This window comes from Oryx dammah, unplaced genomic scaffold, assembly GCF_014754425.2.
Source record: "Oryx dammah isolate SB20612 unplaced genomic scaffold, SCBI_Odam_1.1 HiC_scaffold_25, whole genome shotgun sequence".
Lineage (NCBI taxonomy): Eukaryota > Metazoa > Chordata > Mammalia > Artiodactyla > Bovidae > Oryx > Oryx dammah.
The window spans coordinates 20,865,394-20,880,830 of record NW_024070209.1 but is presented as its reverse complement, the minus strand read 5'-3'; the positions used below and the strand labels follow the sequence as shown (position 1 = coordinate 20,880,830).

The 15,437-nt window shown below is 37.8% G+C and overlaps 1 protein-coding gene across 4 annotated transcripts in view; it reads left to right on the top strand.

Moving 5' to 3' along the window:
- The window catches only part of DHX57 (DExH-box helicase 57), a 66,220-nt gene that overhangs the window by 35,248 nt on the left and 15,535 nt on the right, over positions 1 to 15,437 (top strand). For all 4 annotated transcript variants that reach the window (XM_040224675.1, XM_040224673.1, XM_040224672.1 and 1 more), the window contains 6 exons: positions 204 to 409; positions 3,977 to 4,093; positions 9,220 to 9,316; positions 10,349 to 10,522; positions 11,115 to 11,315; positions 12,430 to 12,706. In XM_040224675.1, the coding sequence (XP_040080609.1) occupies positions 204 to 409; positions 3,977 to 4,093; positions 9,220 to 9,316; positions 10,349 to 10,522; positions 11,115 to 11,315; positions 12,430 to 12,706 (1,072 nt within the window). The remainder of the gene's footprint in view (positions 1 to 203; positions 410 to 3,976; positions 4,094 to 9,219; positions 9,317 to 10,348; positions 10,523 to 11,114; positions 11,316 to 12,429; positions 12,707 to 15,437) is intronic.

The window sequence follows — 15,437 nt, the reverse complement described above, 5'->3', positions numbered from 1 at the left end:
TTGCCTGGAGAATCCCAGGGACGGGGGAGCCTGGTGGGCTGCCGTCTCTGGGGTCACACAGAGTCGGACACGACTGAAGCGACTTAGCAGCAGCAGCAGCAGAGCAACACTGGCTGAATGAGATGTGAAACAAGTGAATGTTGTCATTCCTCACCAACAGACCCACATCCATAGCCACACGTTCCTTTTTCGTCCTTGCTCAGGTATGTGTTGCAGGATGGGAGCCCATACGCCCGCTCCATGAAACAGATGTCAAAGGAGAAGCTCAAGGCTAGGCGCAGCAGAACTGCATTTGAGGAGGTGGAGGAGGACCTGCGTCTCTCCCTGCACCTCCAGGATCAGGATTCTGTCAAAGATGCGGTACCAGATCAACAGTTAGATTTTAAACAGCTCCTTGCCCGCTATCAAGGTAATGTGCTTCCTGGGGGAGTTTTACAGTTATGCCAAAGGTAACCAGAAAAAGAAAAATGTAGCTCTTGTTTCATAATTATCTTGTCTTTAATTCCTCAGAATAATAGAAAAATAACAGTTCTAATACATATTAAAGTCATTATTATTTATATTTACCAGTGGGTTTTTTTCTGATTATAAAAGAAATGTGTTCATTATAGAAAAATGAGATGGTAAAACATAAATTATATTCTTGAATATTTTGTAACTTTGTATTTTGATGTGATTTCAAATTTAGAATTAAAAGTTTGCTGGACTGCAGTGAACTCTCCTGTATCCTTTACCCTGATTCACCAGTTATTAACATTTTGCTTCATTTGCTCTGTGTTCACATATCTATATTTTTCCTGAATGTTTTTTGAGGATAAATTGCAGATATGATGTTCCTTAACCCCTAATATTTCAGTATATATTTTCTAGGAACAAGGGCATCCTCTTACATAACAATAGGACATGGGAATTCCCTGGCAGTCCAGTGGTTAGGACTTAGCAGAACTGCCAGGGCCGGATTCGATCATTGGTCCTGGTTCCACGCCTGGTCAGGGAACTAAGGTCCTGCAAGCCATGCGGTATGGCCAAAAGAAAAACCCCACAACAGTAGGGCATGATCAAAATGAAAACATTTAACACAATACGGTACTTCTGTTTAATCCGTAGTCCAGATTCTCATTTTGTCAATCATTTCAATAATGTCCTTTATTGCTGTTTTTTAAATGGTACAGTATCCAACCCAGGATTACATACTGTATTCAGTCATCATGTGTCTTTAGTTTCTTTTGATCTGGAAAAATTTGCCAGCCTTTATTTTTCTTTAATGATTTACATTTTTAAAGAGTTTTGGGCCAGGTATTTTGTAGAATGTCCCTCATTTGGATTTGTCTGATGGTTAATTTTAGTTATGTGTTTTTGGTTAGAAAACCACAGAAACAGTGTTGAACCTTGTTCTCAGTGCATCCTATCAGGAGGCATATGATGCTGGCTTGTCCCATTATTGGCAGTGTTAACTTTGACCAACTGGTTAAGACGATGCCTGTGTTTCTTCTCTGTGTAGTTGTTATATATCCCCTTGGTAGTTAATGAGTCAGTTGTAGAGAGAGATTTGAAACTATTTAAATATCCTCAAAATTTCACCTACTAGTTTTAACATTATTCAGTGGGCCTGGAAAATGACCTAAAATGGGCCTAAAAAATCTTTTTTTAGGGTCCACCCTGTGCTGAGTGCTTTTACCTGTGTTGTGAGGTACTCTCTCCTCCCATGCTAGATCCCACCCGTCTTTGTTCCTAGATAGCCTTCCATACGTTCAGCTGGGCTGAATCCATAGAGATCCTAAGATGAATACTTTTGCTTTCTTTTTAAAGCCCAGACAGGTCTCAGCTGCTTTTCCTGTTCTCTTTTCCCTGGATTGCCATCCCAACTCTTCTTGGTCCTTCCAAAAAAAAAAAAACTGTTTACCTTGCAAGGTGTAAAGTCCTCAGATCCTTGCTACTTCTGTAGCAGAAAAGGCAAGTGAGTTTTCCTTTTCCTCCTACCAGAGACTCAGTTCTGCTTGGGAAATGGTGATCATAAAGGAACTAGGGCAATAGCCATTTGTTCTGCTGTTCAGGAAGATTCACATAGCTCCCAAACATTTCACTTCATCTTCCCAACATCCTGGGAAGCAAGGTTAAGAGCATAGACTTGTATCTTACAGACCTGGACTTAATTCCCCAGGCTGTCATAAAACCAGTTAGATGCAAGTTCTTCATCCTCTCTATTGCTAGTTTCCTTATCTATAAAATGTGGTTATTTAGGAGATTAAATAAGACAATACAAATCAACAACATAGGGCCCAGTCAGTCAGTGCAGATTTGTGATTCTAATGAGAATGACTCAAATGTTTGTGTTCTTTCTGTACTTCATAGCAGCTGACAGTTCCCATTTCCTTATTCTGTTACATGAGTTAACAGGACTCTCTTTGGTTTCTCTTTTGAAATTCCAGAGTTTTCTTTAAGAATTATGACTGGATCTAAGTCACAGTCCTTCTAATGTCCAGCACAGGGACACAGAAGTTCCGAAAGTGCCTCTGAGAAATCTTTTCTAAGGATTTGCGGTCGGGAGCCTGGCTCTGCTGCTGTTTTCTGTGTAATGCTGGGCAGATCTCTTAGCTTCTCTTAGTCTCCCTCTCCCTCTGAAACAATGACTTCTATCTAGCTGATCTCAGTGCTTTCTTTCACCTTTCAGAAAATTAAATGTTGTTCCCTAGCTCAATTTTTAAAACTTTTTCTAGTTGAAAGAGAATAATAAGTCTTTTAATATATATAATTGATTAGTAAGCCCTGCTGAACTTTTTAAATTAAAAACATATTTTTTGTTTCCTTTTTTTTTCAATTAACTGGTTCTCCTTTTGGAAAAGTCTGGCTATTTGGAATCTTGGCAGGTAAAAATGATTCCTGCTCTGCCTTCCACTCGATCCACATCTTTGCTTGTATAGCCTGTTTCTTCCTTTGTTTGATTTTTTTACTGACATACGGTTCACTGTTAGAACAGCATTGTTTAAAAATGGCTTTTGCCTCTCTTCAAGCTTTTCAGCAAAATATAGGAAGCTTCCCTTCTTTGATACCAACTACAGTTATTTTGCTGTGGTTAGATTCTGTTTCAGGTGATGGGTCATTAGGAAGACCTAAAGGAAAGGGCAGCTATCTTTGGAGAGTTAGTCTCCCCCAGTTTATGCTGTTCGTTTGTTTGGTTTGGGGACTTTGTTTTCCTGTAGTTGGTGCATGTTAACTCTTAGTTATGGCATGTGGGGTGTAGTTCCCTGACTAGGGATGGAACCCAGGCTCCGTGCATTGGGAGTGCAGAATCTGAGCTACTGGACCACGAGGGAAGCCCGTGCTGTTTGTTTCTAACAGGAGCTGAGGCTTATAGTGCAACATAGGAGCTATGTCTTTTACTAGGACTCATGTGAATTAGAAGGAGATTGTAGACTCTCAACCTGAGGGTCTGTGGGTAGACTTCAGGGGTGTTGGTGAAGCCATTAAATCACATGTATTTTTCAGGGAAGATTCGTAACTTTTATGATTTTCTCAAAGGAATCTAAAAGTTAAAAGTCACTGTTGTAAAAATGATGCTGAAAGCTGTGGTCTGTGTGCTTTGATTTTTACAGTTACTGTTAGCTGGACTTTTGTCTGATATGACTTACAACTTGATTAAATCTGGAAGGGTTTTCTGAAATACATTGGACTTTGAATCTTATTTCTAGAACTTAAACTGTCAATAGATGCATGATAGATAAAAGGGGAAGGAAGGAAGACAGTAAAAAGTTGCCTCTCTGGCCCTTTGAAGCAGGGCCAGGAGCCTGCTCTTCAGGTAACAAAGTGCTTCTAGTGCGCTTGTACTTTCTGAGAGACTAAAGGAAAAAAGTTCATTTCAGTGCATTCAGTATGAACATCTGTGTTATTAAATCAAGATACAGCTAGTTCCCAGGCATATTTTCTTCAATAAGGTATAAAACTATTAATATCTTTATTATTTTTACCTTTCTTGTAGGAGTTAGCAAATCAGTCATCAAAACAATGTCCATTATGGATTTTGAAAAGGTTAATCTTGAATTAATCGAGGCCTTGTTAGAGTGGATTGTGGATGGAAAACACTCCTACCCTCCAGGTAACTGTTGCTTGTCTTAAGTGTGAGTTGGCCAAGGGCAGGGACCCTCCTTCCTGACACAGTGGGGTTTGTGGGGACAACCTGTCTTCCTGGAGCCCTCACCCCAGTTTCCATCCCCAGTTGTTGTAAAGTTCCTTATTAGATTTTTCAGGGGGAAATTTTACCTTTTACCCACTTGAGTAAAAGGACGTTAACAATACGAAGTCCAAAAGGAAGAAGGCTGAAAAGAAGCCTAGATATCTACATATTGAACACTCATTTGCCTCTGTGCATGCCTGCTCAATCGCTGAGTCATACCTGACTCTTTGCAACCCTTGAACTGAAGCCCACCAGGCTCCTCTGTCTGTGGAATTTTCCCAGCAAGAATACTGGAGTGGGTTGCCATTTCCTCCTCCAGGAGGTCTTCCCAACCAAGGGATCAAGCCCACATCTCTTGCATCTCCTTCATTGGCAGGCAGATTCTTCACCACTGCACCATCTGGGAGTCCCTGGCTAAATGGGAATCTAGTAATGAGTGTTTGAGTCACATGAAGACTAGACAGTTGGAGACCACAAGACCATGGGGTCAAGAGAACAGACTTTGGAGAATCTGTTAAACTTCCTGTTGTCTACTCTGTAACCTTGGATGATAAAGCCCTTATCTTTTCTATGCCTCAGGCTCCTTGTGGTAAAACAGAGACAATAATAAATCCTATTTTGAGGATTAAAAGAAACCATATATAAAACACTTAGCACAGTGCCTGGTATATAATTAATGCCCAGCCCAGTAGCTACTGCCCCTAACAGTATTAAAATTATGCTAGTCTATTTGTCATCGTTATTATTATGACTGTTATTACTCCTCCTCCTCCTGTTAATAACACAGGGCAATCTCTGCTGTCGCCTTGCTCACTGTCTTCTTCATGGCCTTCTTACCTCATTTGTAGCCCTTTATCCCTAGGATGAATAAATCCCCAGATCTCTTAACTGGATGTTTCACACCAGGCAGGTTTCCATCAAATGTCTTCTCTCCAGAGAAGTCTTCTCTGACCACCCTATCTGTTGTCTCTCCCTTCACTCTCATAATACCCAAAAGTGGGTTTCATTTTTATTATAGTACTTTTAACACTATCCAAAATTGAAGTTCTGCTTACTAATGGTCTCCTTTCAGTTCAGTTCAGTTGCTCAGTCATGTCCAACTCTTTGTGACCCCATGAATCGCAGCACGCCAGGCCTCCCTGTCCATCACCAACTCCCAGAGTTCACTCAAACTCACGTCCATCGAGTCAGTGATGCCATCCAGCCATCTCATCCTCGGTCGTCCCCTTCTCCTCCTGCCCCCAATCCCTCCCAGCATCAGAGTCTTTTCCAATGAATCAACTCTTCGCATGAGGTGGCCAAAGTACTGTAGCTTCAGCTTCAGCATCATTCCTTCCAAAGAAATCCCAGGGCTGATCTCCTTCAGAATGGACTGGTTGGATCTGCTTGCAGTCCAAGGGACTCTCAAGAGTCTTCTCCAACACCGCAGTTCAAAAGCATCAATTCTTCGGCACTCAGGCTTCTTCACAGTCCAACTCTCACATCCATACATGACCACAGGAAAACCCATAGCCTTGACTAGACGGACCTTAGTCGGCAAAGTAATGTCTCTGCTTTTGAATATGCTATCTAGGTTGGTCATAACTTTGCTTCCAAGGAGTAAGTGTCTTTTAATTTCATGGCTGCAATCACCATCTGCAGTGATTTTGGAGCCCAAGAAAATAAAGTCTGACACTGTTTCCACTGTTTCCCCATCTATTTCCCATGAAGTGATGGGACCAGATGCCATGATCTTCGTTTTCTGAACGTTGAGCTTTAAGCCAACTTTTCCACTCTCTTCTTTCACTTTCATCAAGAGGCTTTTTAGTTCCTCTTCACTTTCTGCCATAAGGGTGATGTCATCTGCATATCTGAGGTTATTGATATTTCTCCCAGCAATCTTGATTCCAGCTTGTGCTTCTTCCAGCCCAGCATTTATCATGATGTTCTCTGCATATAAGTTAAATAAGCAGGGTGACAATATACAGCCTTGACGTACTCCTTTTCCTATTTGGAAACAGTCTGTTGTTCCATGTCCAGTTCTAACTGTTGCTTCCTGACCTGCATATAGGTTTCTCAAGAGGCAGGTCAGGTGGTCTGGTATTCCCATCTCTTTCAGAATTTTCCACAGTTTATCGTGATCCACACAGTCAAAGGCTTTGGCATAGTCAATAAAGCAGAAAAAGATGTTTTTCTGGAACTCTCTTGCTTTTTCGATGATCCAACGGATGTTGGCAATTTGATCTCTGATTCCTCTGCCTTTTCTAAAACCAGCTTGAACATCTGGAAGTTCACGGTTCATTAAGCCTGGCTTAGAGAACTTTGAGCATTACTTTATTAGCATGTGAGATGAGTGCAATTGTGCGGTAGTTTGAGCATTCTTTGGCATTGCCTTTCTTTGGGATTGGAATAAAAACTGACCTTTTCCAGTCCTGTGGCCACTGCTGAGTTTTCCAAATTTGCTGGCATATTGAGGGCAGCACTTTCACAGCATCATCTTTCAGGATTTGAAATAGCTCAACTGGAATTCCATCACCTCCACTAGCTTTGTTCATAGTGATTGTTTCTAAGGCCCACTTGACTTCACATTCCAGGATGTCTGGCTCTAGGTGAGAGATCACGCCATCGTGATCATCTTGGTCTTGAAGATCTTTTTTATACAGTTCTTCTGTGTATTCTTGCCACCTCTTCTTAATGTCTTCTGCTTCTGATAGGTCACCATTTCTGTCCTTTATCGATCCCATCTTTGTATGAAATGTTCCCTTGGTATCTCTAATTTTCTTGAAGAGATCTCTAGTCTTTCCCCATGGTCCTCTTTAGTAGAATATAAACTCTTTAAGAATGAATAAGGATTTCTTAATTCTGTTCTAGGGTCTGAGGGATGTTCCTAAGACCCAGAACAGTACCAGGAATACTTAGGTATGGAATAAATATTTGTTGCATAAATAGCTGCAGCATTGTTGAGTGATGATAATTAAGTGGAATCATAGAGCAGAAAATTTTATTATGTGCTTATGACACAGTGCTTAGTGGCTGCCCTTTTCTGCCTAGGTTTTAATCATTATGTGGTATTTTCTAAAGAAACATGTGAAACACGTAAAATTATTGAAATGCCTTGTTTCTCACTGCTTGGCAAATAGCCAGTGTTGGTTAATGCATTATCATGGGATTAAATATCTGATTTCATCCCAAAGGAAACGACTATTACTGAAAAAATTAAAGTATAGCAGTCAAATGTTGGAAAGTTATCTGAATTCAAATTAAAGTTGATGTAGTGATTAGGCAGTTGGTGACATATATGTGAATTTTAAAGATAACCTTGATACTGATGGCCAAGCCGTGAGTGCAGAGCAGATCAAAGGCACATAGAAATATACAGTTTTTCCCACTCCATATAGATTATTTTACCACTCTTAAATTTTGTGTTACTTTATAGAGTGAAGCATGGGGTATGTAATGGAAAGAGCATAGATCTGGTACCAGAAACCCCGTATTTGTGTTCGCACACCCTTCCTGTTAAGCTCTGTTACCTGACTATGTGACTCGGTCACCTTAAGGGTACTAATACTCTTCTTAACAGGTGTTTATGAGGATCAAATGGAGATAATCCGTATGAACATTATTTGCAGACTGTGAAGTATTAGAATGAACACTGAAAGATGTCTTTTGTCTTTCTCACTTCAGAGTTCAATTTTTGTAATAATTTAGTTTCCTTATTTATTTTATGGGGAGAAATAGCATGATAAATAATTGGTCATGAGTTCCTTGTGGGCAGATCTTTGTTTTACCTTCCGTTGTACCTAGCACAGAGCTGACAGAGGTACCCAATAAGTATTTGTGAGATTAAAGGAGGCACTATTGAAGAGTGTCAGTTTCCTCTCTGAATGAAGCACAAAAGGTGTCTATTGCTGAGTGACTGCTCTTAACACAGAAATACACTATAATCACTTATCACTGTTTATTATCTTTAATGTAAAATTCTAAAACCCATAAGCCATGTTTATGGCATGGCTAGTTTCTGTATGACCTCTTCAACACATATCTGAATTTAGATTACCAGATTGGTTGGCCAGTTATAGCTCCTTTTTCTCATTTCCAGTGAAATGTTTATGGATTTTACTTAGTAATGTAGAGAAGAATCTTCCTGTCTTATAAGATTAGAAGGATAACTCTTTCTATAGAAAGAGAATGTCAGAGCCAGTGCATTGAAGAAGTACGTTTAACGAGCTTTGCTAATGATTCTTATGTAATGTAAGGCATTATATTTTTCTACATGTCATATTTTTTTCTGTTTTAGAAAGATACAATACCTCATTTATTTTTTAGTTATTAAGTCAGAAAATATATTTTAAAAGTTTGTTTTCCACTTAATTCCCTGGGGACTTTACAAAGACATGGAGTAGGAAATGGCAACCCACTTCATTATTCTTGCCTGGAAAATTCCATAGACAGAGGAGCCTGGCGGGCTACAGTCCATGGGGTCACAAGAGTCGGACATGACTAAGTGACTTTCACTTTACAAAGAAGAGAAAATTGATGGTGAAAAAGTCTCAGAGTATTACATTTTTCATTTAAAATTATAATCTATAATAGTTTTTTCTTTTTTGCATCTATCATATTGATTGTTTTGTTGTTGTTTTCTGACTGTTGTTGTTCAGTCACTAAGTCGTGTCTGGCTCTTTGCAACCCCATGGACTGCAGCTAGCCAAGTTTCCCTGTCCTTCACTATCTTCTGGAGTTTGCTCAAGTTCATGTCAAGGGAGTCTGTGATGCTATCTAACCATCTCATCCTCTATTGTCCCCTTCTCCTTTTGCCTTCAGTATTTCCCAGCATCAGGTTCTTTTCCAGTGAGTCGGCTCTTCTCATCAGGTGGCCAGATTATTGGAGTTTCAGTTTTAGCATCAGTCCTTCCAGTGAATGTTCAGGATTGATTTCCTGTAGGATTGACTGGTTTGATCTCCTTGCATTCCAAAGGACTCTCAAGAGTCTTCTCCAGCACCACAATTCAAAAGTATCAATTCTTTAGGGCTCAGCCTTTTTTATGGTCCAACTCTTTTTATATACCCAGGTGCTATACTTGTATTTTTACCGGGACTAGCAGAAATCAAAATGCTATATGAACAGCTCCAGTCTAATTCTCTTTTCAACAATAGACGTAGTAATCGGTAAGTAATTGCTTTTTATATTCTTAATCATCTATTGCAGTTATATGTGAAAATGAATTACCAGAAAGATCTCTTTGCCTGTCATCACCCTCTTTAGATCCTAGTGTCGCTCCTCAAGAATATGTTTGTTTATGCCAGCCAGGAATAGACAAAGCAGTTTGTTTCAGGAAGTCAACTCATAGCTCTATTCCATTATATAAAAATGTTTCTCTTCACTTAGCATAGTATCTCAGAAAAATTGCATGTACTGTTAACCCTGGGACAATATGGGTTTCAAACTTTTTTGTCAGTGGTAGATACTGTAGTACTCCATGATCTGTAGTTGGTTAAATCCATGGATGCGGAACCACAGGTACAGAGGAACCGCGTAACAAAGGACTGATTATAAATTATATGTGGGTTTTTGACTGCACAGAGGATTTTCTCCCCCTAATCCCTGGATTGTTCAATGGTCAACTGCTATTTCAATTGCCAAATACCAGGGATTAAAGAAGCCAGTGTTAATAACAACAAAGAAATGCTACCATTTTGAGAAAAAAAATGATTTTCAGTGGTTCCTCTTCCAATAGCAGAAAACACTGGGTATATCTTCATAACTAAGGGAACAACTACTTGACAGATGAACACCCCCCAGAATTAGAAGAATGAAGTTTCTTAGCATACATGACTGTCTCTGTCTCTCTCTGGAATTAAGTGTAGGGGAAAAAAAATTCTCGTTTGGTTAGTGTGCACTGGGCTTGGGTTACTTGTAGAATATCAAGTATTTATTCTTATTAATTATTTACTACTGAATTACACTCCAGCTTTTCCCAAGTTGATGCAAGGTTTTTAGTTCGTAGAACTCAGTAAGTACTTTGTAAGGCTCAGGAAAAGCCTTTTGACTTAGAAGACTTGGATCTTCTAAGGACAGGTTGTAGAGAAGCTGCTCGTTTTGGGAGTCCTATTGCTTTAATAGAAATCCACCCATTATAACCTGATTTCAGTGTTTTGTGCTAGAATACTCAATATGTTTTTGTTTTTTTGTTTTTTCAGATGTATTATTCACCCACTTCATTCATCTTTATCCAGTGAAGAGCAGCAGGCTGTGTTTCTAAAACCTCCTATGGGTGTAACTAAGATTATAATTTCCACCAACATCGCTGAGACATCCATAACCATCGATGATGTTGTCTATGTCATCGATTCTGGGAAAATGAAAGAAAAGAGGTATCCTCTTTTGGTGATGTAAAAGAGGGGCTAAAGATGCCTCAGTTGGAGCAACACAACTGTTAAAGGCTAATGCTATTAAGCTATGTAGATTATTGTTTGAAAAATCTTTATGCAAACTCTGTAGATATATGAGTGTTTCTTACATTCCCTCCCAAACAGAGGTGAAAGTTTAAAATTTTACCTTAGAAATAATTATTTTTCTTTTTTCATTCATATGCTTTACATGTACTTGAATGAAAAAGAATTGGTATGGGAGGTGATGGATATGTTAATTACCAGTAGATTGGTAATCATTTCACGAAGTGTGCGTATATCAAAATGTCCCATTGTACCCCCTAAATATATATAGTTTTTATTTGCCAAAAATAAATGAAAAATAATTTTTTCAAAGTTGAATAGAAAAAACTGAATGTGGTATATATTAAAGAAGCCATTTAAATTAACACTTAGCACTCAGCTATCCCAGAACATGCGGGGACACTGTCCTTCAACAGAAGTAGAGCAGTTCATCTGATCTGTCCATGCCGAACAAAATCTTGGCCACATTTTTATAATGTGACTCCTTTTTACCTTTTCCTTTACTTTATAGATATGATGCCAGCAAAGGGATGGAAAGTTTAGAGGATACTTTTGTCTCTCAAGCCAATGCCCTGCAAAGAAAAGGTCGAGCAGGTCGTGTAGCGTCTGGGATCTGCTTCCATTTATTCACCAGCCATCACTTCAATCACCAACTTCTAAAGCAGCAGCTACCAGAAATACAAAGAGTGCCATTGGAGCAGCTCTGTCTGAGGTACACATCGGTCCTCGTGTCCTGCTGCCAAAAGGTCCCAGTGTTTCTCACCCTACGTTCCATGTTTGCTTTTTTTAGTCCAAGATGTTTTGCTAAGCATGCACTTGGACAAACTCATTCATTTGCAAAGAGCTCTTCAGTGTTGCCTTTACCATGTTGCTTCACATCAAGATTTCTTGCATTGCAGAGGATGGCCTTAAAATAGAGCTTAAGAATAACACTTATAAGTCAAGAAAGTAATCTAACTTATCAAGAAATTTCTGCTAGGGTAGCACCAATATTCAGTCATCACAGGGGAAAATCTGCACCCTCATTATCAATTAGAACAAAGTGAACAAAAGCAACTTGAAACACCATTATTTACCTGGTGAACAAACAAGAACAAATATCATAAAATAGAATATAGTGAATGAATGATTAAACTTGATGTTACTGAAGCTGGAAAACCTTTGGTTCAGACTTCCTGAAAATTTGCATAGCATTTTATAAGAACTCTAAAGCTATCCATGCCCTTTGACCAAGTCATTGTTTTGAGAGAGAATGCTCGTAAAATGTTACCCCAAAGGGAAAAAAGTTGTTTGTACAAAGATATTATGCTCTTCTTTTATCCAATTGGTATATTTTGAGGTCCTTCTATTACATTAGTATAAACGTAAAGGAATTGTAAGTAAAATAAACTTTTTACATATTAAATTTTTCTCTTTTGAAAATTGCCTAAATTCATAATTTAAAAACAGCTTTTCAAGAGCTGCCACAGGCAGGACACAATGTACATTAATTTCATGAACAGTTGCTGTGCAGTTTCAGATGTGGGGAAGAGAGTAGGTGGGTCTTTTCAGTGTGATTTTGTGATTTGAATCCACTGTTACAGAGAAAAGTATTTTGGAAGTTTATAGAGAGAAATATATTCTGAATCTCAGTAAATTTCAGAATCTGAAAGTCTTTCTGCATAAGAGGTGTTTTTTTTTTTAATTTATTTAAACTGACATTGTTTGGTTTATAAAAGCATATATTTGGGAAATTATAAATTATTATTCATTCATGGCAGAAGCTTACTTCTTTGTGTCATCCCACCAGAAATAAAATTGACAATTGTTTTGTTTTCTTCTTTCAGAATTAAAATTTTAGAGATGTTTAGCACTCACAATCTCCAGTCTGTGTTCTCTCGGCTCATTGAACCCCCGCACACTGATTCTCTCCGTGCCTCAAAAATACGATTACGAGACTTGGGAGCATTAACTCCAGACGAAACACTGACCCCTCTAGGGTATCACTTGGCCTCTTTGCCTGTAGATGTGAGAATCGGCAAACTAATGCTGTTTGGGTCTATCTTCCGCTGTTTGGATCCTGCTCTCACCATTGCTGCCAGTTTAGCTTTTAAGTCTCCTTTTGTAAGTAAACAGCATTCATCTCAGCTGGAGTCCATAAGTGTCTAAGGGAACCATGGGGGTGGTTCAGGGTTATGTGAGCCCCTTAAAATTTTTCTTCTGAGTGCATTATATGTGACTCTTTCAAGGCACAATGTCTAAAATTTTTATCAGATCTTCAAAGAAATCCATGCCCCAAGCAGATTAAGAACTAGAGATCCAGCTTATTTAAATCATCTAAATATGCTTTTTCTGTATCTCCTTTACTTGCCCATTATAGTAAAATAAAAAAATAAGTGTCCCTGCATGATTTTAAAAAACAATAAATACATTGGACTACATTTTTATCAGTTTTATTGAAATATAATTCACCCATTTAAAGTGCACTGTAGTTTTTAGTATTGTGCAGTCATCACCCTAGTCAGTTTTAGAATGTTTTTGTCACTTCATAAAAAACCTTATTTATCACTCTCCTATTTCCCTCTAATCTCCCCATCTCCTCCACCCCCAAGCAACCACCAGCTGGCTTTCTGTGTTCATAGATTTGCCTCTTCTGGACATCTCATATTAATGAAATAATATATAGTGTTTTGTGATCAACTTCTTCACTTAGCATAATGCATTTAAGATTCATCTATGTTATAGTATGTATCAGTACTTCATTCCTCTTATGGCCAAATAATATTCCTTTGTTTGGGTGTACCACATTTCTTTTATCCATGCATCACTTGAAGGACATTTGGGATTGTTTCCACCTTTGGCTATAAACTTCCATGTACGTGTTTTTATGTGAACATATGTAAGACCTAGGAGTGAAATAATTTGGTCAAATACTAGCTGTTTATTTAACTTTCTGAGGAACTTCCAGACTCTTCTAGAGTAGCTACATTTTACACTTGACCAGCATTTTATCAGGATTGTAATTTCTCCACATCCTTACTAACACTTGCTGTTATCTGACTGTTTTCTTTTAACTACCCTACATGCTGTGAATTTGTGGTCTTTGATCTGTATTTCTCTAATGGCTAATGATATTAAACATCTTTTCATTTTCTTCTTGTCCATTTGTATATCTGACAAGAAATGTCTTCAGATAGTTTGCCCATTTTTTAATTGGGTTATTTGTCCTTTTATTATTGAGTTCTAAGCATTCTTTAGACATTCTGGATATAAGTTCCTTAACAGACACATGATGTGCAAATGTTTTCTCCTGTACTGTGGTTTGCCTTTTTCACTTTCTTGATCTGTTCTTTGAAATACAAGTTTTTATTTTTATGAATTCCAGTTTATTTAGTTTTTTGTTGCTCAAACTGTTGCTGTAATGGTTAAGAGTTCATTGCCAATTCCAAAGTGATGAAAATTTATCTGTATATTTTTTCCTAAAAGTTTTATAGTTTTCGCTCTTCCATCATGGTTTGTGCCCCATTTTGAGTTGGTTTTTGTGTGTAATGGGAAGTAAGAGTCCAGCTTCCTTCTTCTGCATGTGACTCTCCAGTTGTCCCATCACCATTTGTTGAAAAGGCTGTTCTTTCCCCATTGGACAGTCTTTGCATCTTATAAAAAATCAATTAACCATAAATATATGGCTTTATTTCTGGATTCTTAATTGTGTTCCATTGAATTATATGTTTACTTATGCCAGTTTCACACTATCTTGATTCAAAATACAAAACTTGAATAGTTTTGTAGTAAGTTTTGAAATCAGGAAGTGTGAGTCCTCCAATTTTGTTCTTTTTGTTAGTGTTTTGAGGATTTTTATATCATTTATGAGAGATGCTGGTCTGTAGTATTCCTTCCTTGTGATGTCTTTATCTGGCTTTGGTATCAGAGTAATACTGGCCACATAATAATTTGGGAAGTGTTCTTGCCAACTTTTTTTTTTTTTTTTTTGAAGATTTTGTGAGGAATTAATTCTTTAAATGCTTGGTATAATTCAGTGGTGAAGTCACTTGGGCTTTTCTCTGTGGTTAGTTTTTTTAATAATTAATTCAACCTCTTTACTTGTTATAGATGTATTCAGATTATCTGTTTCTTTTTGAGTCATTTGCATTTTTCTAGGAATTTGTCCATTTCAGCTAAATTACCTAACTTATTAACATACAAACACTCATAGTATTTTATAGTCCTTTTTATTTCTGAGAGCCTGGTAGTAATGTTCCTCTTCATTTCTGATTCTAGTAATTTGAGCCTTCTCTCTTTTTCTCATGATCAGCTTGCCTAAAGATTTATCAATTTTGTTGATCTTTTCAGAGAACCAGCTTTTGATTTCGTTGATTTTCCCTACTGTTTTTCTGTTCTCTATTTTATTAATTTTTATTAATTTCTGTGATTTATTTTCTTCTATTTGTTTCAGTTTTAGTTCATTTCCCAATGTCTTAAAGTGAAAGGTTAGGTTATTGATTTGAGATCTTTCTTCTTTTTTAATATAGACATATATAGCTATAATTTTTCTTCTACGGATGGCTTTAGCTGCATCCCATAAGTTTTGGTATGTTGTGTCTTCATTTTCATTCAAGTATTTTCTAATTTCCCTCTTCAGTTCTTCTATGACTCATTGGTTATTTAGGCATGTGTTGTTTAATGTCCATGCATCTATGAGTTTCCCAGTTTTTTCCTGTTATTGACTTCTAATTTCATTCTGTTGGGGTTAGAAAATATACTTTGTATTATTTTAGTCCTTTAAAACTTATTACGATCTTTGTTTTATGGCTAAGCATATGCTCTATTCTGGAAAGTATTCCATGTAGACTTGAGA